The 25,604-nt window shown below is 41.4% G+C and overlaps 2 protein-coding genes across 2 annotated transcripts; one reads left to right on the top strand and one right to left on the bottom strand.

Annotated features, from left to right (window-relative positions):
* The first annotated feature begins 502 nt into the window (after positions 1–502).
* Positions 503–5,113, top strand: rpl23 (ribosomal protein L23). The gene is made up of 5 exons (XM_042504969.1): positions 503–548; positions 1,641–1,724; positions 2,177–2,305; positions 3,810–3,923; positions 4,983–5,113. The coding sequence occupies exons 1-5, from the start codon at positions 536–538 to the stop codon at positions 5,063–5,065; spliced, it is 423 nt and encodes a 140-aa protein (XP_042360903.1). The 5' UTR covers positions 503–535; the 3' UTR covers positions 5,066–5,113.
* Positions 5,114–8,352: 3,239 nt separating this feature from the next.
* Positions 8,353–22,501, bottom strand: si:dkey-283b1.7 (von Willebrand factor C domain-containing protein 2-like). The gene is made up of 3 exons (XM_042505735.1): positions 22,076–22,501; positions 16,720–16,849; positions 8,353–8,731 (listed from the first exon to the last, which is right to left on the bottom strand). Exons 1-3 carry the CDS (start codon positions 22,499–22,501, stop codon positions 8,490–8,492), a joined length of 798 nt encoding a protein of 265 aa, XP_042361669.1. The 3' UTR covers positions 8,353–8,489.
* Between the last annotated feature and the right edge of the window lie 3,103 nt (positions 22,502–25,604).

Here is a 25,604-nt window from a genome sequence, read left to right as displayed (position 1 = left end):
ATTGAGGCTCTCCATGAGCCGCCATCTTTAGAAAAAAAATAGTACATTACAGCCATGGATGTATTGATTAGAGCGAACGAGAGATGACGTGACTCTCTTTTAAAGGACTCTGGGTAGTACCTGTGGGCGTCTTTAAATAAAAACTCTTTGTTTCTATTAGGAATAATATAATTATCAGTTCACAGAGGGAAAGTGTTCCATTGTTTTCAACTGTAATAAAACTATCTAGGCCTATATTTACATTTGGGAGTAGTAAACTGCTCAAGATTACCTTTACCCTTAGGGACTGTTTGGTACATTGGTGCTTTACATTCTTCATATTTTGATCATTTTGACTGTGTTTTGTGCATATCGTAGATGTATTATAGTCGATGCATGGCATACATGGCTGTATTATAAGGAAGTCTGGAAGAATGGCATACATTTTGGCAAAATTGTGTAGTTTTGTTTCCGCGTGCCATGACCCGGATGAACTTCCGCTCAACTTTATATCCCACAATTCCTTTCTGCATCTTCCTCTTTCCCTACAGCAGCCATGTCTAAGAGAGGTATGAAACCCAGCTTGTAAAATCCACATTCATCTGCTACTTTTAACTCCCCGTCATCTCGTATAATGTTGTTTGTGTATGTTAGAGTGCTGGACACAACAAATCTGTAAGATTAGTTTTAAATTTCTGCAAACAGTTACGATTTTATGAACGATAGCTCTTTAGCTGGCTCCTGGGGGAAGACATGTTTCGCTGTCAGCGCCGCTGAGGCTAAATGCAAATAAACTAGAGGCAAAAAATGTCAACTTGAGAAATGTTCATTTATAATAGACTTAATTTTGCAGCATTGAATGAATTCAAACGGGGTCCGACTCGTCTCAGTGAAGTTGTAACAGGTCGGAGCTAACGTTAGCTACGGTTAGCTGAGACGGCTAACGGTAAGCTAGGTTAGCGCCGGTAGACGCACGTTAGTGTGAATCGTGGAGGTGGAGGCCAGAAAAGTAAACCTTCATAGAGACGAATGAATTGGAGAAACCGCAGACTCCGTTTTGTGTAGTTATTGTTCATGTTCACTGAAGTGAAGATGTTTCATCAAATGCTGTTCACATAACTAGCTGTTTTAGTAAATTGTGGCCTTCCGATGTAACTTTAAACGTCTTGTTTGCCTGAGAAATACCGGCATGTCTGTCAAGTTATTACAAATATTGACTTCGGACAGCCTCAATGTTTGCTAAGGCTCTCGGTCCTGTCTATACAGCTCATACACATACAGGCTCTCAGTTTAAGTTTTCATAGATATGTGTATATATATTATACTAACGTGCACTGTTTTTAGTTCCTTTATGAGCTGAGGAAAGCCCAATGTTTTCAGAAAAGTTCAGTAGGGATAAGTCTGATATAAATTGTAAATGTGTTGAACTTGTTCACCCATAGATGGTTTGATCTTTTAACTAAAGTAATATTTATAGTGTCTGTCTTTGGGTAACTTCAATGTTCCTTGAAGAACTACAGAGATGGTACTTAAATGTGTACAGTTTTTGTGGTTTGTCCTTGAAGGTCATCTAAACTTTCACTTAAACTATAAATTTCTGTTCTTTTTTTTGGAAGTGGTACAGGGTGATCTTTCTAATTGTGTGCTCTGTCATCTTACAGGACGTGGTGGTTCATCTGGAGCCAAGTTCCGCATCTCACTGGGTCTCCCAGTTGGGGCAGTCATCAACTGCGCTGACAACACAGGTATGTCTCCATTAACCTATTGTCATGGCTCAAAGGTGTCGTTTAGGATATGTGCAGGTGCTGTCAACTTCCAAGTTAAAAGAAATAAACATGGGAGATGTTTCTACCTATGTTAACCTTCATGCACAGATCAGTGACATTGTTTGTCTGTGAGACATTTGTTATGTCCTCCCTTCCAAAAGCACTTGCTTTGTCTGCTCAGTGGCTGGGTGAGTTGTCGTAGAAGGGAATATTAAGCTCATCACTGTGGGTGAGACGGCAGCTTCATTTTGTGGCTGACTGATCTCAATCAGTGATGAGACAAACTAAGTGCAGTACACACAGTGTTGTCTCTAAAAACACATCAGGAAACCCACTATAATGTTCTTAGGAGACTCTGTTCACTGTCCCTTTATCACCCCCTCTCCCACACTGTTCATCTTTTCATATTGGTTTTTCTTTCCATCTCTCAGGTGCAAAGAACCTGTACATCATCTCTGTGAAGGGCATCAAGGGACGTCTGAACCGTCTGCCCGCTGCAGGAGTGGGTGACATGGTCATGGCCACAGTCAAGAAAGGCAAGCCAGAGCTCAGGAAGAAGGGTGAGTGGAAACACCTGGTATGAGATGTTGTTTTGGTGTGTGTGAAGAACCGTGAACAGCACTGCATTGAAAGTCTGTGTTTTGAATGCACCAAAGGAGCAGAAATTTTCAGTGTGTATGTGGACACTTTTGAAGAGTCTGTTTGACATTAGGTTCAAGTAGACTACACATCCCTCTGCAGTACTGTTGAGGAAATGTTTGCTCTTTTCTCTATTTTTTTAATGACTGGCACTTGGACAGGTTAGAATGTTGAGTAAACTGTTTTACAAAAATTCTAATACATAAAGTCAGTTGTATTTTCCAAGCTTGGTATTTACAACGAGCATCACACAGTTTAGCAGATGAGCTCCACTGTTAGAAACATGCACGCTCTGGCAGTGAAGAGGCAGCTCAAATGAGCATTGACACAATCAGTTGTCACTCTATTGCACAAATACATAGATATTTAGGTGTCATTTGTTTAAAATTCCATATGAGTGGCGTGTGAGGAAGATGAGACACACTGGTGATTTCTGTAGCTATATTGACAGATTATTGATTATTGACTTGATTAATAGTCAGAGTAACTTGTGATATACTAAAACATTTCGTTGCCCATGGTAACAATGGTATGATACAGGGATTCTGCATCTCTTGCTACAATGCAAGATGGAATTCGCTACATATCACAAGTTACACTGACTATTAATCAAGTCAATAATCAATAATCTGTCAATATAGCTACAGAAATCACCAGTGTGTCTCATCTTCCTCACACGCCACTCATATGGAATTTTAAACAAATGACACCTAATTAACATTGTAAAAATAAATATAACAAATGTCAGTAATGTAATTCTCCATCATCAGCGTCTGACCCGTTAATACTTGCTAAACTGCATCTTGTGCTATTGTACAAAACAAGCACAACACACTGACTGATATGCACATGTGAAGGCATATTGTAGCACTTTGACCAGATGATTTAATGTGATATTCTCTATGAGGTCCTTATGATGTGTGGTTGGATATCCCAGACGAAAAACACTCATAACTTTGACACGGCGTGAATCTGCAGCTGCCTGAACGCTTCTTCACAAATTAGTTAACTTCAATTCACTTTATCACCATTCATTTGAGAAGTGCCACCGTTAAGACTCATGGAGTAGTGACTCTGCTGGGTTAAATTTGGGAGGTGAATCAATTTAGAGAGCCTGCATGTTTTTTAAAAAAATATATCCGCTTTGGTGTCAGTATATTTGATTATTGCAAGAGGAAATAATACAAAATTTTAGTCCTCCCTTAAGGGCAGAGCAGTTAATAAGTCATACTTCAAGATGGTTCCTAATATCACAGCAATTTGGTTACCACTCTCCTGCTTATGGATGTTACAGCAGTCTGATCTGTGGGTTAAAGTAAACGCATTGTGTTGCTGACACTCTGGTGCATCAACCATTTGTGTTTTCCAGATCAGTCAAATGATGGTGTTGTGATTTTGTTTTAATCCTGTTTTCTCTGTGCACAGTGCATCCTGCAGTGGTGATTCGACAGCGCAAGTCGTATCGGCGAAAAGATGGTGTGTTTCTCTACTTTGAAGACAATGCAGGTGTCATAGTGAACAACAAAGGAGAAATGAAAGGTGGGTGTGTTTTGGATGTTACACCAGGCTTATCTGTTGTGTTCTGCCATGCTCAGAGTGCAGCTGTGTCTTAATTGCAGGGTCATGTCTTGACGCATTTTAGATATAAAGATGCTAATAAACAGCTGACAAATTGATTTATTAAGTCGTTAGTACCTGTTACTCAAATATGCATATTTAGGGTTAGAATATAATTCCTAATTGAGTTATTTCCATCTCAGTTGTCTCTGGCATTGTTTCAGTTTAGGAAAAGAAAACAGGCAAAATAAATTTTCCCCAAATATTTTCTGAATTGAATATTCGGTGGGTTGGCTAGAAAGCTTTGATGTGGTCTGCAGGCTGTCTGGTGGTAATCGCTGATGTGAGCAGGGTTGATTCAGTCCCTCCTGTTCTGTCTTGTTTGACAGTGGTGAAGTTTCTTACTGATCACCCCGCAGTAACTCGTGTCCCTGCTGACATGTTTAATCCTTCAGTACACTTTTTATTTTTGTAAATGAGTCCAGTAAGACATTTATTAAAAAAAAAAAAAAAGTTTTATTTTACCATCAGGAGATTTTCATTTCTGTAGTGTCAAGCCTCAGTTTTCTTACAGAGGTGATACATTCAGGTTGTAGTTTTACCGGATTTCCCTTCCAAAAGCACTTGCTTTGTCTGCTCAGTGGCTGGGTGAGTTGTCGTAGAAGGGAATATTAAGCTCATCACTGTGGGTGAGACAGCAGCTTCACTCTGGCTGACTGGTCTCAATCAGTGATGGGACACCTTAAACCTGGTCAGCAGAACCAGCATCTTAAAGTGTGTGTGATACAAGTGTGTCGATCAGATTTTTAAAATATCCGCTGATCCACCAGAGACTACTTTCTATGTAAGAGCTGCTTAAGATCCATAACCTGAAAACCAAATAACAGTTAGCCTCTTGATATTTGAGAGTTGTTTTGCCACATTTTATATTTTTACTCTTTCTTTTAATGTTATGCTTGAACTCCATATCCCACATGTAATGAAATGAAGCTTGTTGTGTTTGAACCAAACAAACTCTGCTTTCCTGCTGTGTGTCTGCAGGTTCAGCCATCACAGGCCCAGTGGCCAAGGAGTGTGCAGACCTTTGGCCCAGGATCGCCTCCAATGCTGGCAGCATAGCCTGATCTGGACCCTGCAACTCTGTTCGTTTTCAATAAAAACTTGGTAATTCAGCCTCATGTCTGTGTGTTTTTATTCATACCTCTTAATGTGCAGGTAACAATATTGTGATGAAAGGAATGTAGTTAAAATGTCAAAGTATGAGCTAATGTTCTAAATGGATGCTGACATTCTTGAAGGTTGATTTACATGTGCCTCAGTTTCACAGTTATGGAGATGTGTTTTGAGATTATGGTGAAAATTTTGCAATCAGGTTCCTCGACCTGATGTAATATTTGGCATACGGAGAAAATACATGCTATTTCCACTAGGTGCACTGTCACAGTCAATGTTCCAGCTAATCACTGAAATAACAGGCTGTGATCATTAAAAAAATCTACTTGCATGTAGTATATTGAAAATAATTTTTTGGTTTCATATTAAATAGTGGCATAATGTAAAAAAAAAACGGACATTTAAAGGATATAGAATATTTAAATGATAGAAAATGTGAATGTTACTTTTTAAAGCTTGATTCTGAAAAGCACATTTTGTGCACAGATCAACATGGTGTGTGTAATATTAAAAGGGACAGTAACGGTTAAACAACTTGTATTCCTGTTACTAGACTACTATTCAACTGGCCATCAGTCCTATAATGTGCTGTTGCTTGTCACTGCAGCAACGAGCTGTCAGAGCGGTCATCTGTCTGCAGCTCAGTCAATGTGACACATCTGTGCAGAGTATTGTGGGTCTGAAAAGCCAGAAAAGCATGCTGGCTTTCATCCTGCAAAATCTGACCGGATGTAGTGAGACATCCTGGTATTTTTGGCATATTGCATTTAACAGAGTATGTATTGGAACATCGTTAATCTCTGTTTGCCAAACGTTGTAGTATGGCTGATCTGGCAGGGAGGAAAGTAAAAACAGAAACATCTACGGTGAGATGTTAGACGAAGAGCTGCAGACAGCAGGCTCTTATTGTACTGCAAACAAAGTACGGCTTCTGGCATGTTCATTACCTGTACTTTTAAGAAAGTAAAAGGAGGACATTTAACAAAATGTCAAGAACAGAGAACAGAGCAGAGATCTGAGGGAGAAGATGATTCAGGAGCACACAGAGGGAGCCTGAGCGCGTAGAGTAGAGCTCAAACTGCAGTGCAGGAAATCTGAAAGCAATAGCAGCCTACATGTGAGAGCAAGCATACAGTTTGAGCAGAGGCAACACAAATGTAGCAGCAGTCTGGGGAAAAGACAAAATCTGAAATAAATGTTGCTCTTAAACTCAAAAACAGCATAGCCTTAGACCTACCATTAAAGGATGTATTGAAACCTAACATGACACGAGGAGTGATATGATAATCAAGTTTTATTTACAGCTTTCACTTTACAGATACTTACAGGTTTTACACGGTAACCTGGGCTTCTTAAAGATGATATACATAACAACAGCACACATTTATGAGGGAGGCTGTAAAGGAGAGCAGTGACTACAGTCAGACAACCCGCTGTGGAAATAGCCATAAAATCCTCTCCTGTAGAAAATTTGAACCTGATTTCAGCAGACTGGCACTCCTCTCTAACAAGCAGTACTCTCCCACGTCTCTCCCATGAAGATGATGACAGGAACTGTTGAGCACAGGTACAAGACAATAAATGCTCAGAGAAGTTTGAACAGACGGATTTACAGCTGTACCAGCTCTGTCAATCAGCACCTTTGACATGTCAGTCCAAATCAACTAACAGGAACATGAGTGACATAAATACTTAGCGGCATGTACTCTCAACAATACATCTTTATCTCTCTATATGTAGAGAGAGAGAGAGATAAAGATGTATTGATAGATACAGTATATATAAAGATAGATATAATAGTCATCTTTTACTGTGTGAATCATCTGTTTTTCTGCTTACACAGTCATTTTCAGCACTCTGTGGTGTGTGTGTGTGTGTGTGTGTGTGTGTGTGTGTGTGTGTGTGTGTGTGTGTGTGTGTGTGTTTGTTAAGTGTTGGTCTACTTGGACATCTCTCTGCATACAGACGGAGAGCAGCAGGCCTGTGGAGAGAATGCAGGCTACCACCTGTACCCGACACTTGTTTCCCCTTTGTCGCCTACTGTATGTTACCACTACAGTCATCTCACTCCATGACTCCAGTGGTGGTGGTGGTGGTGGTGGTGGTGGTGGTGGTGGGGGGGGGGGGGGGGTGTCAGAGTGTCATGTAGATAGATTGTAGATTGATCCATGTGCAGGAAGGGATAAACTGAGCAATAGTTTCAGCAGTACGTGAGCAAGTCATCTTCAAAATTCATCACCCTTTATGTTTCACATGGAACTAACAACAGAGCACATACAGTTACAAAAAACCTGGAAAAGTGATGGAATTTGTAAATAGCATTTTCCAGGCCTGGAAAAGTTTTGGAAAACTAAATATACTTTGAAAGTTTGGGAAAAGTCATGGAATTTTGTTTCAGAAAGCCATATAATGTCACATAATGTGTTCAAGGACCATTGGAAACTTACAAACCCTCTGATAATGTCTGTTTTTACAGTTTCTGAGAATGTATTAATTTAAGGAAATGCATTTGTAAAAATGTGTATGAACCCTATAATGACTTCCTTCTCAGAGCCTAGGGTGACTTCCTCACACTGGGCCTCTGCAGCAAGGGATAAAACAAACACATTTTCACCAGGCTAAAGAGGAAAAGGACCATCCAGATTGTTTCCAGCTCAAAATTCAAAGCCAGCATATGTGATGATATGGGGAGGTGATAGTGCCCATGGCATCATGGGTAACTTCACATCTGTGAAGGCACCATGGATTCTGAAAAGGAACATACAGGTTTTGGAGCAACACAAGCTGCCATCCAGACAACGTCTTTTTCGGGGACATACTTGCTTATTCCAGCAAGACAATGAGACGCATTCTGCATGTGTTGCTGGGTGTCTTTGTAGTAAAATAGAGCAGCAACTAGAGAATAGGAAGTTATGTAGCAACAGTAAATGAGGAGATGGAGTTTAATGAACTGACCAATTATTTCAACACTACTTATTGACTAATTATTTCATTAATTTATGAAAATGTGACATTTCAATTCTCTAAGGGAAAATTACATTTTCATGAAAATTTTAGAAATATAAAAATGTGAAAAATGGAAATCAAATAAAAACTACCAGCTGTCCAAATTTCATGTCTGCAAATCATTTCTGTGTTTTTTTTCTAAGGATGTTGCAAATATTACCCCAACATGAACCACCCTGCAAATTATCCCACACTTCTTCCACACCAAGTTGTTCTAAAATAATCGCATTGGTTGTGATAACGTGATCTGGCAGGCTGAGTTATGATATATTGGAACCAAAGTTGGCCGTTCTGATACTGCTCAATAGAACTAGCCTTTATTTGCACCTGCTAAGTGGCTTTCTCTCAATGACTCATTTATTTTACACTTCATGGTATCACATCTAGTCTGGGAATATACGGCCTCCCATGTCTCCCACTGGACTCCTCGTCCCCAGGGGTCTTGATGCGAGTGCTTGGTGTCGGGCTGGGCTGGGGGCGCTGTTCACAGGTGGCCTGGGGATGAGTGTGCCACGTTCCATCCCGGTAGGTGCAGTAGCATACCGTCTGCTCATCAATGTTGACACGCTCCCCTGCTGGAATCACCCTGTTCCCAGCAAAGCAGTTGGGACCTAGAGTAACAGGAAAGGCAGCACAGGGGCAAGTTACGCTCACAACACTTTAAGTAGCTCCAGCCCCAAAAGGGATTAAACCCTATTGTTTTTGTGCTGATTTATTACTATTTTTCTACAGATCTCTTTTTTTATTTTATTTTTATTCAGAAAGACCAAAATAATATTCCCATTTCCATTATATATATTTACACAACATTATGGACAATCTTAAATTTGTTGATCACCTTATCCTGCAGGGAATAAGGAAAGGTGTTGCAAAAAGTCATTTTTAAGTTATCATAACTGGTGAACAACAGAACCAGGGGAGCCTACATTAAGATCTTCCAGATGTCACACAAAGAAAAAAGGAAAAAAGAGAGAGGTGAAGCAAGTCACAAGTTACAGACACATTAAGGTAAAATCAGATCTTACAGGTTTTACATACTCTGTCCATTTAGATCAAATCTGATAAAACTTCTTTTTGCACTCTGATGGAAAATGACAATTGGATGGATGGATATCGTATACAAACAATTGTATACGATATCCATCAATTTCTCATTGGTGGGTGGTTCTATCTTTAACCATTTTCTTGTGATGGTCTTTTTACTCGCTGCCAGCAGTAAGTACTAAGTAATTTTCTGTCATTAATAATTAAACCCTCAGCTAAACTCATGAACCTGGTAAGTTTCCCCCTCCCTGCGAGAACAAACAGAGTGAACGAAAGAAAAATTTTCAAACCTCACACTAGTAAACACAAGACTTAAAATAAATAGTCAGTGTGACTCCCTATGTAGAGGTCCTACTGAGCAAAAAAGAATAAAAAAATGGCTCTAAGGGGAAATCCCTCCTCCTGTGCCCAGAGAAAGGGGCCCTTATCTGCGACGGCAACACAATGAGAAAGTGACCCCTAAAGAACCTCTATATTGTCTATTTAGTCTCTACCAAAGGTATAATGTTATTACTCTCAGGAGTTTTAACTCGCCAATCCTCAGACTGGGCCTGTCTTAACTCAAAGATGGGTGAGAAGAAAAAAAAGAAGAAACAGGAGCAAATCCTGGTGTATTTGATCCATCAGGTCGTAGAAGGAGCCGGGGAAGACCTCCTGAAGGCTCGAAGTCTAGTAGTTTGGTTCACGTCCAGAGTCGAGTGCACCCTTCCTCACTCCCCTTTCCATTCTCCTCCAGGAAAGCAGCTGTATCTGCTCCATCAGTGTGGCTGAAGGTCTGATGATCTACACAGTGTAGCCTCTGCTGGATAAATCCTCAGTTGCCTCTTCTATAGTGTCATAGATTTTAGTTCCACCCTTATACCTCACCCACAGCCTGGCCAGGAAGAGGGTCTGGAATTAGATTTGATTGTCTTTCAATATCTTGCAGACCTCCGCGTATTCTCTGTGTTTTTTAAGAATGAGAAGTGGATAGACGTGCTCCAGTGTTCCATTAATTTGGTTTTCACTTCAAGTAAACCCCCTCCCCTGCCAAGCCTTGCAGAGTATTGTCTCTTTTGTTCTGAAGCTTAAAAACTTTGCTATGATGGAGCGTGGTGGTGCGTTTCCTGGCAGCTGAGGTCCAGCCGTGTGCTCATTCTTTGTTCAAATCGGGCATGTCTTCGGTCAGACCGAGACCCTCACAGAGCAGCTTTTCCACAAATGTAACCATTGCTGGTGAATCCTTCTCAGACCCCTCCAGCACCCTATAGATTCTTATACTTTCATGTCTGAAGCCACTTTCCAAGTCCACTACCTTGTCCTCTAGCTTAGCATGTAGCTTTAGCATCTTCGTCATAATGTCTTCATTGTTTTGAATCCTCTCCCGCGCGTTCTCGATTCGCCCCTCCGCTTCATCCAACCTGGTGTTCATCTTTAGAATTTCTTCTTTAATTTTCTCTAATTTTTCTTTGTTTTCTTGGCGAAACACTCTTAGTTCGTGCAAAATCAGCTCCATATCTGCCATGTTTGCACCTGTTGCTTGCTACTTAGCTTATCTCGCTAATTGTGTTGCAGTGCCTCGTCATTCCCACCCTCTTATTCTTTTCTACTGGCGCTTACTTTTCGTTACTGTGGTAAAAGTCTTACCCCCTTTTTATTCTTTTTTTCTCAGCCTGAATGGAGGTAGTTCTGTAATTACTCCGGTTCGACCCGGGAGCTCTCCCACTATGCAACCATCTCGGCAGTGTTCCGACCAGAAGCCTTTATTTTTATTTATTTTGTTGTTTGCAATTCCAGTGAGATGGTACATTACAGACACGTGAATTATTCTCCAATAGGTTTGACAAATACATTTTCTTGTTTTGTTTTAAATTATTAGGTGATGCTAGTTTAGTGTTGTGTATACTGCTTTTTCTGCAGACCACAAGTTCACAGCTGCTGGTCTGATGCAAGACAAAGTCTTTAATTTAATTCTAGCTCAAGTTCATTATTAAACAGCCTCATCACTGTGATATTAATAGAAATGGGCAATATGATATAAGCAACTGAGGATATGCTACAGATGCTGACTTTTATGAAAGGTATGGTTAACTCTTCGAAACCTGAGCAAAGTGGCTTGATTTTTTTCAAAAACATGGCGAGAAGGCAATGAGCAACTTAACAAGACATGGCCCAAAAATTAAAAGAAAAAATACTCAAAAAAGTCCCAAAAAACCAAAAAAGTAACATAACAAACAAAATAAAAAAAACACCAAAATGACCTACAAATGCTGAAAATAATAATAATACATGTATTTATTTGATATGTTTCATCATTATTTTCTGTAACATATTTTTTTAATATAAAATTTTTTATTTTTTTTTTAATATAGTTTTCTTGAAGTCTTTCCCTTTTGGGTAATTTTCCAATAATCCTCTCTTCTAAAAAAAATTTTTTTGGTTATTTTCTTGTCATCTTTTACTCATTTCTTGCAATTTGTAGGACATTTCTTACCAATTTTGTAACTGCCTTTTCCCCATTTTTTATTAAAGGAATCAAACCAATTTGCTCAGGTTCAAAGGGTCAAATAGATTGTGAAAGGTGTCTGGATGCAGCACAGGAACACTGATCCAGGTCTCAAAGGTTAAACTGTCCCAGAAAAACTCCTTCCCACAGAAGCTCTGTCTTTTCCTCTGTGTGTATATGATATAATGTAGATAAAAAAGTAAATAAAATGTTGTTTGGACTGGGCACACCATGCAAGCAAAATTATATACAGCCTGCCTTTGATAAGATTTGCATTCCTCAGTCACAGATGGGGGTTCCTTTATTTGGCAGCTACCTGTGAAACAATTACCAACGCCAGTCAGCAGGAGGACAGGACATACAGTTCAACTGATGCCAGATCCAACCACGTCTGATAAAGCACCGCTGACAGAAGGGAATTTAACAGCAGGGGAAAAAAAAAACAAAAACAAAACAATGACGCAACAAACCAAACCATCTGTCCCACTGCCTGTCCAGCAGGGGAGCAGTAAAAATAGACACTACAACTTAGCTACGCCTGCCATAAAGCAGCAAGGTACCTGGGAAATAGACAGCATGTTTATATGCTTCTCTTTTACCTGCTCATAAAGAGTCAATTAATCTAATGCCTTTGATTGTTTAGCTATTTTATATAATACAATAGTTATGATTACCCCCACCCTAACTGTTCCTCCTGTCTGACACACACAAAATCCACTAGTGGAGAGGGACTTTAATGCCAGTGGCAGTGAAAGCACATATGACATAACAGCGTTGGCTCTGTAAGCTTCAGGGTGTGTGAGGTGACATAACTGGTGCTGCTTCTCAGAGCTGCTGGGTGAACAATAACAGCCCTCTAATGATGGATAACATGCAGTGGGATGAGGTCTGACAGCACATGTGTTTTTGCTCCTGCTGTGAGCTGCCTGTAGCACAGAGGGAAGTGGATGGTGCACATGGATCAAACTTATGGCCCTTCAAAGTTTTTATCTCCTATTAGTTTACCACCTTATTTTGCTCTCGAAATAAATCAAAAAATGCAAGATGCCTTTTAGAATGATGGGGAAAAAATACCTAGCAGAAAGCAGAACAATCACCTGGATTCGCCCCACTAGGCAAACAGAACAGAAAATGGCTCAATGACTGAAGGAATGGGAGGGAAGGAAAAACTGGATCTGCGCTCTTTAAATCCTTTCAGTTGTGAAAAAGACCTTGTTTTTCTTCAAGCATAATGTGCACTGCAATTTTTAAAGTTCCTGCATGTTACGAAGGAAAAAGCATCATAATTTTCAAAATTCTGACCACATTTCTTACCAGCATTTATTTGTACTTTTACTTTCTCTATTTAAGTACAATTATTATCAATATGTTGATACTCAAGTGCAATAATAGTCAGATACTTCAAGTCTTTTACTCAAGTAATACTCTAACAGGTGAATTAAACTTCTACCAAAGTCATTTTGGTCATTTTGTGCGACCAAATCACAGCTGTGATGATATACAGTACAACATCACTCCCTCCAACACCACTCCATCATATGCTATTGCTTAAGTAGCAATCTGTGTCAAAAAAACATCAAATTATCCTAGTAAGTTATTGTATTTGTTCCAAAACAATATCAGCTATGATATATATATGTATGTATGTCTGTGTGTGTGTGTGTGTGTGTGTGTGTGTGTGTGTGTGTGTGTGTCAGACATGAACGATAACAAGAATACAAAACCCATACTGGCGTCAGGTGTTGGAGAAGCAGAACAACTTGATGGCAAATGGGTTAGTGCAACAAGACAGAGCTGGAACACAGACGATAATGTGGCTCTGTTGGAATGCTACTATAAGAACAATCCCAGATATAAGCAGAGGATGTTGGACCAATGGTTACTTTGAAAGCCATCATCCACACTAACTAAGAAACTAGCTCAGATGTTCCAAAATCTGAGCTAGCAATCACAAACTACTATCACAACTAGAGATTGAGTTGCTACAACAACAATGCTACAGCAAGGGGGAACCAGAATGACAGGTTGGAGTGGGGGTAATACACTACCTCCACAACCCAGAGGTTGGATTCCAAGCCTCAGAAACACTGAAGACAAACGTGATCTGAGAACATTGATCATAAACAAGCTAGACACCTGGTACCCCTATGGTCAATTCCCATGGCTGAAGAAGCTGAGAAGTACCGTCTGAATGTCTGCTAGCTGACATGTATGCAGTGCTAGAAACTCTCCTAACTGAGACCATTACAGAGACCAATAAGCTGATACACAGTACAGCAGCAGTGATCCTAGAGATGCTTGGCTATAAGATGAACAGTATGAGCCTGGCTGGAGGCCAAAATCAAGCCAACACCAAGGAAAGTCAGACTGACAGAGACTAACAGCACTGGCTGCCCAGGTACACGGAAGGAGAATTAACAGGATGTTCACCAACAAACCATCCAAAGTGTTCGTGTAATGGCAGGGTAATGGTAATGCAGCAGAATCCAAACAGAGCTGAGACCGAACAGCCCTGGAAAACCATATGGGAGAAGGAAGACACATATTACACCAATGCTCAGTGGCTAGGGGATCTAAGAGCAGACCACAGCAACCTCCCAGAGCAAGACCCAGTACATATCACACTGGCAGATATCCAAGAAAGTGTGTCACATATGAAGAGCTGGACAGCACCTGGCCCTGACATGGTTCATACCTACTGGCTAAAGAAGCTGACTGCACTCCATGAATGCCTAGCAGCACAAATGAACCAACTGCTGCAAGATGGGACCCACCCAGAGTGGATGGCACAAGGCCAGATAGTCCTGATCATGAAGGACCCCCAGAAGGTAGCAGTAGTTTGCTCCTGGTATCTGCTGAAGTCACTGTCCCAGTTTGGGGGTTGCTGCTCCAAATGCTCCAACAACCACTGGTACCACCACTGCCTTCACCTTCCACACCTTCTCTAGCTCCTCTTTCTTGAGCTTCTCGCTTTCCTTTTCCCTGATGTTGCAATTGCTCAGGATTGCTACATCTATCACCACTGCCTTCTTCTGTTGCTTATCGACCACTACGATGTCTGGTTGGTTAGCCATCACCAGTTTGTCATTGTGTCAAACTACCCGAGAGTAGAGAGCCTTCATCAAGATTTCAACTTGCCAGTTGCCCAAGTGACCATCAAGTGCGGCATATACCATCCTACATGGATGATATCAAGCTGTACGCTAAGAGTGAGTGTGACATTGACTCACTGATCCACATCACCAGAACAGCAACGATCAGGCGACAGGATGTCAGGATGTATCTAAGAGAGTCAAGATGGTCACAACTGAAGGGGTTGACCTGCCAGAGGGCAACATAGCGGATGTACAGGACAGGCAAATGGGAACCATAATGAAGCCTCAAGGAAAGCCAAAACCAAATACCTGCACAGAGTAAGGCAAGTCCTGAAAAGTCAGCAGGATGGAAAGAACGAGGTCAAAGCCATCAACACAAATGCACTGCCAGTCATTAGATACCCCGCTGGTATAATAACATGCCAAAAGACAAGATAGAGGCCACTGATGTCAAGACAAGAAAATGCCTCACAATGCGTGGTGGGTTTCACACCAGGTCCAGCACCCTGAGACTGTACACTAAGTGGAAGGAGGGGGAGCCGAGGACTAGTGAGCATCTGAGCCACTCTCCAAGATGAAACAGCTAAAATCCAGGGGTACATCAGGAAGATGGCCCCAAGTGATGACTTGCTGAGTAAATGTCTCAGGCAGCAGATGCATGATGATGATGAGGAGGAGGAGAAGGAGGAGGAGCTGTCATGGAAGGACAAGACCCTGCACGGCTTGTACCACTGAAAGATAGCAGAAGCGGCTGATATCGAAAAATCTTACCAAGGGCTGGAAAAGGCTGGTCTGAAGGACAGCATGGAAGCTCTGATCATGGCTTCACAAGAACAGGCATTCAGCACAAGAGCAATAGAGGCTGGGGTCTACCACACCAGGCAGGACCCCAGATGCAGGCTGTGCAAAGAGGCCCCTGAGACAGTTCAGCACATAACAGCAGGGTGAAAAATGCAGGCAGGCACAGCGTACACAGAGCGCCATAACCAAGAGGCTGGCACCATCATCATGTACAGGAAAATCTGTGCTGAGCTTGGGCTGGAAGTCCCAAGATCCAAATGGAATACTCCTCCAAAGGTGGTGAAGAATGACAGGGCCAAGATCCTGCGGGACTTCCAGATCCAGACTGACAAACTGGTGATGGCTAACCAACCAGACATCGTAGTGGTCGATAAACAGCAGAAGAAGGCAGTAGTGATAAATGTAGCAATCCTTCAGGATTTTTCAGGAAAACGAGAAGCTCGAGAAATACCAAGGGCTCAAAGAGGAACTAGAGAAGGTGTGGAAGTTGAAGGCAGCGGTGGTACCAGTGGTTGTCGGATCACTCGGGGCAGTAACCCTGCAACTGGGACAGTGGATCCTGCAGATACCAGGAACAATATCTGAGATCTTAGTCCAGAAGTGTGCAGTCCTAGGAGCAGCTAAGATACTGTGCAGAACCCGCAACCTCCCAGGCCTCTGATAGAGGACCCAAGCTTGAGGGAAGAAAACTGCCCAAAGGCGAGAAGAGAAATTTATGTGTGTGTGTGTGCGTGTGTGTGTGTGTGTGTTTCTGATTATGTTTCTGTTACTGATTCTGAACATACCAGCTAGCATTTACTCTCTTGCATTATATGTGTAGTTAGTGGACTCGTTGAGACAGACACAGTGTCCTACAGCTTCTTTAGTCCACAGATGACAGCAAACCAGAAAACATGTACTGAAGCTTGTAGATCCTGGTTATTTCATTATCAGCTATACACTCACAGTGTTGTAGAAATGTAGTGAAAATTTGCTTTGTGTGTTGGTGGATCCCATGGCTTGAGAGTGGTGCAAAAGGACAGATCGCAGGATGACCAACAAATTAGTTGTCCTCTGTGGACCATGAATGTCCAAAGCAAATTGAAGGGACATCCTGACATTAGTTTTAGAGATACTCACGGACCAAAGTATTGAACTGATGAAGAGGAAGCACCCAGCTCTGACTGAGTCTTACCAGTCTTACAGATGGGGCAGCAGTGGTTGGGTTCATAGGTAGGGTTAACGCAGTGAGGGGCAGGGCAGTCCGAAATGCTGCAGTACACCTCTCTGTTGGCCTCGCAGCGACATCGCTCACACCTCGACAACTGGAACACACAAACAATTTGAATGTCACATGAGGCCATTGGAACAATCAGCAGTCTCATTCATTCTGACCATTTTAGTAATTGACTAGGACCATGCCAGAGGTGACTGGTGGGCTCAGTTATGTAGTCAGTGGGCCTCATGCAGCACCATTCTCATTACAAAATTAACATTAAATTTCTCCAATATTTTCTCTTAATTTTCTGGTAAGCGAAAATTTAAGAGCAGTTAACTTCAGATACACGATTCATGCATGTCTGTTAACTGCATTGCCATGTGCAAGCTTAGCTTAGCTCTGTGATAGCCATGTGGTACTCTCACTACCTGGGGCTCGCGATTACAGAGCCTGGGTCTGTTGAACTGCACTACGCTAATCCTGTTGCCTCTTGGGGGCGTTCCTGCTCCCTTGTTTCCTAGTTTCCCTGGATCCTGGCTGTAACCTTGACTGTGCCTGACCGTGGTGATAGCTGTGCTGATGCCGCGACCCTGCCTTTGGTTGTGCTCGTGCTGTGGCTGTACTGATTCTGTGCCCCCCGCTCGCCCTGATCGTGGTCTGCTCCTGGTTGCGCCGATGCTGTGATCTTGCCTTTGGACAACTCCCTTTCAACATATGCATGAGACTGTTATCATCTCTCTCAACATCATCATAGAGAGCAATTACTAATTTCACACCTACCTGTCCGTCCTGGAAGAGGGATCCCTCACTATCCTCTACCGCTCTTCCTGAGGTTTCTTCCTCTTTTTTTTTTCCCCGTTACAGAGGTTCTTTTTGGGGAGTTTTTCCTTGGGTGATGTGAGGGTCTAAAGGCAGAGGGATGTCGTACACTGTAAAGCCCTCTGAGGCAAACCATGTTTTGTGATAATGGGCTATATAAATAAAACTGACTTGACTTGACTTGACACCACACATTCTAAACCACCAAAATCTGCTCTGACCAGGTGTGCTCAATGATGAATCCCACTGATCATAAGTCACCTGTTAGCACAGGTAACACCCCCTAAACACTATATTAGGACAGGTGTGGTGCTGTGAGCAAAGACTCTGGCACATGGCCAAGATTAGAAACATGAAACCAAATGAAAAGATGGTAAAAGATATCAGAGAAATGTAATAAAAGTAAAAGTACACATGCAAATAGTTTCAAATAAATGTAATAAATCAAAATAATTTAAAGGAAAGGCAAGCAAGTCATCATACATTGAGTGCATATGAGAAGCTGGAATTATAAAATGTTTTTTGCATGAGAAATGAAATACTATTATAAAAATATATCATAAATGCACTTAGTTATATTCCAGCACTGGTCAGCAGAGATGCGGAAGCCCTGAGGGGCAAGTGAAATTTTTTTTTTCTGGTGATCCTGTTTCTAAGTTCAAAAAAATGTTTTTTCATGTGTGAAATAGAGTGAAAAACAAAATTGCGAGAAAAAAAAAATTCACTCATTTTGACCTCAAGAGACTGAAGCGCACCACCATCCATGTCCTAAATTGGACCAATAGCATCCATGTTCTTTCAGGGGAATTTTCATTTCTCTCTGCACTCTAAACATAATATGCATCTCTTATGTGTTAGCAGGTTATGTAACATGACTGTCATGTCTTTCTTTTGGCCATGAATTTGTCATACTTGGCACTAATCTGCCATTAGAGCCACGAGTGGAATATTGTGTACTGTCAGGAAGTCAGATTGAGGATTAACATTTTATGGCCTCATACATAAAACTATTCAAATTCCGATATATGAGCACTTTCATGTTACATAAAAGGTTATGGTCATAGTGGTCACTGTCACTTGCAGCAGTTACAGAACACTGCGCTTGTGTTTTGTCATGTTTTATCTTCAAAATTCAAAATCTAACATCAGCAGTAGTAGTTACCACTGCAAACACACTGTATTACATACAGTGTGTTTGCGTATTGTCAGTGGGACATTTGGACACTTGCAGGGAATAGGATTATTTTCCACATGTATTGATAGCTATAACAAACAGAATAAGCACTTTGATGAATTTTGATCTTGGCAATTTAAATGACTGAAAATGCTCATATATCAGAATTTAAATAATTCTACATATGAGGCCATAAAATGTTAATCCTCGATCCGACTTGCTGACAGTACACAATATTCTACAATATATTCCATCTGTGGCAGATTAGCACCAAGTATGACACATTCATGGCCAAAAGAAAGATGTGACAGTCATGTTACATAATCTCCTTACACATAAGAGATGCATGTTGTGTTTAGAATGCAGAGAGAAATGAAAAATCCCCTGTAAGAGCATGGATGCTTGGTCCAATTACGGTGGTGGTGCAATTCAGGCTCTTGTGGTCAAAATGAGTATTACAAAAAGAAACCCAAAAATGAGCCTTATTTTCCACACATGCAGAAAAAAAATTATTGTGAAAATTTTGCAATTTTTTTTCTCAAAAATTTTTTTAAAAATTCTCGCAAGAAAAAATTGTCACAAAATAAATATTTTTTTACTATTTCACGCATTTTAGAAAATGGATCATCAGAAAAAAAATTCTCACTTGCCCCTCAGGGCTTCTGTAGCAGAGGGATGCACAGTAACTGAAATTACAATGCACCAAGTATAGTCTATTTCTTTAGCCCTGGAATCCAGTCATTATAATTACTCTAAAACATCATGAACATGTGATTAAATAATATTTATGCATTTTTTAATGTTCCTCAAAGATAAAACTTATTTTTCCTTGCGCTGGTCAACAATTGGTGGTATGTGAAAACAAGATTTTTTTTTTCTTATCTTGGTCAGAGTGCTCATGACTGCTCATAAAATTTTCACTTACCATAGAGACGAACAAATATAAGAAAACTTTGGTGAATCCTAAAAAACAACAAAATAACAACAAATTATGGATAAGAGCAAAAATAAGAAAAAAAAATGTTCATATATCATTTCTTGGACGAAGGCCATTGTCCAATAAACACACAAAGACAGCTGATCTGCCTCTCAGGTTATTGGACAGGTTGAATGCACTTTGTCTAAACACTATCAGTTATATAAAACACACTGCTGGATCCTCACTGAGCACATGGCTGCATGCAAACTGTTTGTTGGTGTAATGATGCAGTGGCATACAAAAGACAACCCTCTTTCATCTGAAATGTCAGGCAGCAATAGAGCTGGTAACTCACACACATTCTCACTCACCGTCACTCACTCTGTGACTGTTGTCTTCTCAAGGTTACATAATCCAACCAAGACGACAACTACCTGCAGAACCCACCTTTACAAAAACGGCACGTGTGAATGTATTATTAGTGAAACCATTTCATGATATATATCTTCAATTTATTATTTCACATGTGATATATTTCACCATATAAAGGTACATGAGGTCACGGATTATTATCTGCCAACACGTTCTCATCCCAAGTCATCACATGAAATGGACCTCCATGCCTACATATTGTGCTCTCTGTGTCCCTCTGCATCTGCTGTTGACATTCTGGGATGCCGACATGTCAACAAAGCACATGGTGGGATTAGTCTATCAAAGCACATGGTGATGTTTAGGCAACACAGGCACCTGGTAACCAAAACCAGTTAATCAACACATCACATGGTTAGGATTCGGCAAAAAGGGCACATGGTAAAGGTGTAGAAAAAAAATTACATAATAGAAGTCGTAACTCACACTCTCACTCACAGGAAGAAGAACACTGGGCTCCTGCATGAAAGTGCAGGGTTTGTTGAACCCATCCACCACCTCTCCCCCATCCACTGCCCCTCTCAGCCATCCAGTAACGACCTTTGTGCTCCTTTTATTATGTTGTTACCAGCTGAATATCAAACTGACAATACCTATCCACATGTCCCACTGCTGAGCCAGCTCCATCCGATCAGGCATCGTATCATAACACCACAAATGGCCAGGTTCTCAGATGATGCCACCCACTGGCGTATCATACATCCACAAAAGGTGGCTTTTGGCATCAAGATCATATGCCAAAATCTGGCTGTAAAACTCTGGCTGAAGCTACTCCCATGGCCCTGTCTCATGGGGCGGTCCTGTTTCAAGTTATAAGATCTTTATTATTGTAGGCCTAGATATTTTGCAAATATGATGCATATTTCATCATAAAACTGTAAAAAATAAAACAATATCACAAACTGAATAAACACACTAAACTTAGGGCTGGATATGGGCCCAATATATCTGATTTACCGGCAAAATATAAAGCTGCATGTGTGGTCGGCTGTTTGCACCTCAAACATGGATAGGGTTTTTTTTTGTTCTTTCTGAAATCCATTGTGTGCCATACAGCAGTTGTCAGATAAATAAACAGACAGCTTCAATACCAACAACAACAACACCACCAAAAGACGAATCATCAACAAATAAATGCGCTCTACATCCTCACACACAGAGGTTCAATTATTTTTTCAGTTTGTTCACATTTTGTTTCCCAGAGCAATACTGGTAGGCACAAATGAGCTTGACTGGTTTACAGGACTGGCACCCTGAACCTTCTGCCTGATGATACAGCTGCTATAAGCAAGCTAGTGCACTACACAGGGGATGCAAAATCTCTCCAGTACTCACCTGTCCATTAACAGGTCACCATCATGCTGTTTTTCTGCTGTCCAGCAATCTTACTGGACATATTGACTATCTCATGCAGTTTGTTTTTTTATTGCTTACAGGCAATGAAAATGACTAGGCACTAGAACATGGTAACTTATAAGGCCTGCCTATAAGGTAACATCTGATCAGTTTATAAAATATAAAGAGATAGAACTACTGACATGAATCACTAAAAAAATCCATTAATTAATACTTAGGCCGATACACAGGACACATTTAATGCAGCCATTTCTACTTATACCTTTGATACCTGAAGGACAATTGACTGCTAATACTTAGAATTTTAGGCAAGCCTACTCACTCCTGCTTAGATTTTGGATGGAGGACTTGTAAACGATATTTTTTCATTGTGGTAATATTGTTATTTTTACGACATATAAAAGTAGGCTACTTCCTCCACCTGTGATTTTCTCAGGCATACAAAAAATGTGAACAAACTAAAAAAAAAGACAAGGAAGAATATGTGTACATGTCAAGTCAAAAACTCAAAGCACTTATTTACTCTGTGATGTGCAGAAATCTTTTATAGCTCGTTGAGCAGCTGCCACATGTGCAGCTGTGTGAACTTGTGATGGGCGGGGGGAGGGGGGGTTGATTTGGATGCTTCTTACCCTGAACTCCTCCAGGAGCCGGTACGTCTTACCCCCGTACACACACACCCTGGCCATAGCCTCGCACACCGGACAGCATGCCCTGTATCTGATCCGCGTGCACCGAGGATGGATGCGTGGACACTTGGGTCGGACGCACACGGGACCGTCCACGGTGCACGTGCACGGACACGCCGTCGGGCTCGGGTAGTAAATCTCTCCGATCCCATAAACGAACCCGTGGTCGTCGATGCACCACTTCCCCCGGTAGTCCCCAAACTCATAGTCCAAGTCGGTTTTAGAGGAGTACTCCGCCGTCACCGCGAGCTCCGCTCTGCGCCCCGGACCGTGCGCTGGCAGCATCAACAGGGCGACCGCGATGGAGAGGCAGCGCGCGCAGTGGTTCATGGTGAACAGGTTACCCTCACCGACACCGACACTGACCATGTGTGTGTGTGCTGCGCTGCCGCGCTCCGGTGAGCTTCTCCTCCCACCGTCAGGGGCGCCGGTGACGCCGATACATGCGCGTCGGTCCGGAGTGTTACTGAGAAGCAGCCCAGGAATGCATTCATAAGACAGGTCACCCAGAACCAAATCTAAAGCTGTGACTTAATAAGCAGAAAATAAAATGCTTAATTTAAGATAATTTGGTCCTCATCCTGTCCAAGGAGACGAGATGCGGTCAAAGAAAAGGGTAAATTTAGTTTAATTTAGCTGTAACAAGTCAATAGACAGGGATCAGATAATGTGTCAGAGGAAGGGGATTCACACCAGCCTGAGACTGGATAATCTCAAAAGGTCTTAAAAAGGCCTAAACAGAAAAATTAAATTGTATCAATCATGACAGACATAAAACATTAAGTAGACTGTGGCTGCAAGCAGTGACTCCAACATGTTGTCATCCCAAGTCGCCACATGTTGCCACTTTGCAATGGATTTCGGTGTCCACGTATTACATTTAAGGTATCCTTCTGCATCTGCCATTTATTTTCTAGGATTACCGTGATATCAGCACAAGCACATGGTGAGATTACTGTGCTCACATAAGCACATGGCAACAAACGCACATTGTGGCATGGATGGTTAGGATGAGGGGATGGAGGCACATGATAAGGTGTGGAAAAAAACACTAGCTGAATGACAGTCCGGGGTTTGTTGGATCCATCCACCACCTCTCCAGCCCACCCCATTGGCATCCTCAAACTTCATCTATTAGCTTGTTACCGACAGAATTTTGAACCTGATGCTGTTCTGTGGCATTCTATGCAGACGCAACAGGTTCAGTCCGGCCAGTTTCTCAAGTGACGCCGACCATCCATGTAGTATGCAGTCATGGCAGGTGTTGTCCATCAATCCAGCGGCGTATATTAGCATTGTGACCAGTTCTGTCCAGCCACATTCTCACCTGATGCTGTGTTAGGGGCATATCATGCAGATGTAAAAGGTGGCTGAAAGCACTGTCAAAGCTGCAGTATTTGACAACTTCAAAATAAGAACAGGCTGGTGATTCTGGAGTTAAAGCCAGCATGGACTCCTGGAAGTTGAAAGCTGTAAAGGTTCAAGACCTTTTAAAACTGATGACACCTGTATTAATAACCAACAGGTTTTAGGAAGATCAGACGCTCATTCATTCATGCACAAATCTCTGCAGCCACCCCCTTCTTTGGCAACACTGTTGTCCTGTATTGGTAAACACATTTTGTGGAAATGCTTCAATAGCTTGATTAAAAATGTCCACTGAATTTAGTGATGTTTGGACTAACTTGTTGATATATGACCAATTCTTGCACAAGCCTAGTGCATTTGTTTGGAAATGGTTGCACCCCTCATTCCATCCATCCATCCATCCATCCATTTTCTTCCGCTTATCCATGTTCGAGTTCCAGGGGCAAAGGGTGGAGCAGAGTATTCCAGACGTCCCTCTCCGCAGCAACTGTTTTCAGCTCCTCATGGGGGACCCCAAGGTGTTCCCAGGCCAGACAAGGTATGTAATCCCTCCAGCGTGTTCTGGGTCTGCCCCGGGGCCTCCTACCAGTTGGACATGCCTGGAACACCTCAAACAGGAAGCACCCTCATTTAGTGATTTCATTCATCATTTTACACACATGGTTCCATATGGTTATGAAACATATCCTGTGAGTTTTGTATTACCTGAACAACTTGTGATGTCCGATTTGTGTTATGCCACACTTTAATTTGCATTTTGCACATGCACATGAATTAACAGCAAATATCTTACTTTATATAAAAATATATTACAAGAGTAGATGCCCTGACGTTTGTGACGATGTTTCTTCAGCAGGTAGCTGGTCCCAGCACAGCGAAGATCGGTCCAAAATATTTCAATAACCCCTGAAAAGATGATACTTTAGATTATTATTATTTTTAAATATAGGCTGGAAGACATTACATAGGCATGTTTTATGTATCTTTCAGGTCTTTGTATCATCAACTCATTAAATGCAATTTTATTGAAAAATTGAAAAAATAATACTGTTGATGGGAATTGTAATGAGTATATACACTAATATATACAATATATACACCAAAAACATTCTCATTATCGACAGATGTTAAATACTTTAATCATTTCTCATTTTAAGTATAGTGAGGGTTGAATAAAATACATAGGGGCATTTGAACAAGAAGTACTTCCTAGATAAAGTGTACTGACCATACTATATCTAAAAACAGTTGTGTTTAATATCAGACATAGTGGTTTTGAACTGCCCATGGGAAGTAGCCTAAGAGTCTGCCTATAGTCGATTCTTGATTAAAAGCTGTGTTTTCACAGTCTACTTTTATCAATTTCTCTGACATGTTGTGACATGCAGTTGCAAAAGAACTCTGATTGTAGCTGCAGAGCTGGGCCTGAAAAGCTCTCATATCGCTTATTCAGAGTTTAACAACCTCTTAGTACTGTTGATGATGTTGATCTGATACAACATGAAAGTGCTCTACTATTTTTAGAATAACTCTTCAATGCTGCTTGCAGGCACGAAAAACAACTACAGGTTGATTCATTCAATCATCCTTAACCACAGCTCCCCCAGGGTGTAGCTTTTCAATCTGGATTGCCCCCTGGCGTCTGACTGCAGTATAGGTCACAAAGCCCGCCCCTCCATGTTAGCGAAAGGGACCTAGGCAAAACTAAAAACTGAAAGTGCACCCAAATACATTTTTCCTAAAGATGGTTTCTGTCATGAAAGAAGTTCTAATCACCCAGATATTTGTTCAAGTGATTGTTTTCCTGATAACTTTGGTTTTCATGAGTTATTTAATTCTACAGAAAGGGGATTTTCCGCCATGAGTGACAGCTGTTACAGCCAATCCATGCGCTTGCATGCAGGTGTTTTGGTGGGAACTCACTGGTGGAGATCACTGCTGCTCAGACCCCGGCTCCAAATTATGTCACCAGTGCAAGATGGCAGCGGCCGAATTTTAGCATCACTTCAGCACAGCAGGGGTAAGAGGGGAGGAGTCGTCCATCTTTAGATACAGGCCATGGGTTCAACAAACAATCACATTATAACGTTCCTTTATCTTGTGT

Source organism: Plectropomus leopardus, chromosome 17 (genome assembly GCF_008729295.1).
Source record: "Plectropomus leopardus isolate mb chromosome 17, YSFRI_Pleo_2.0, whole genome shotgun sequence".
Classification (NCBI taxonomy): Eukaryota; Metazoa; Chordata; class Actinopteri; order Perciformes; family Serranidae; genus Plectropomus; species Plectropomus leopardus.
The sequence above is the reverse complement of the archived record's forward strand: the minus strand, read 5'-3'. Positions and strand labels throughout refer to the sequence as shown.

Coding starts and splice junctions, on each gene's coding strand:
- rpl23 (XM_042504969.1), top strand. Junction 2,306..3,809: donor GCCAGAGCTCAGGAAGAAGG/GTGAGTGGAAAC, acceptor CTCTGTGCACAG/TGCATCCTGCAGTGGTGATT. Junction 3,924..4,982: donor CAACAAAGGAGAAATGAAAG/GTGGGTGTGTTT, acceptor GTGTGTCTGCAG/GTTCAGCCATCACAGGCCCA.
- si:dkey-283b1.7 (XM_042505735.1), bottom strand. CDS start 22,501: ATGGTCAGTGTCGGTGTCGGTGAGGGTAACCTGTTCACCATGAACCAC. Junction 16,850..22,075: donor GGCTCCTGGAGGAGTTCAGG/GTAAGAAGCATC, acceptor TGTGTGTTCCAG/TTGTCGAGGTGTGAGCGATG. Junction 8,732..16,719: donor CTGCCCCATCTGTAAGACTG/GTAAGACTCAGT, acceptor CTGTTACTCTAG/GTCCCAACTGCTTTGCTGGG.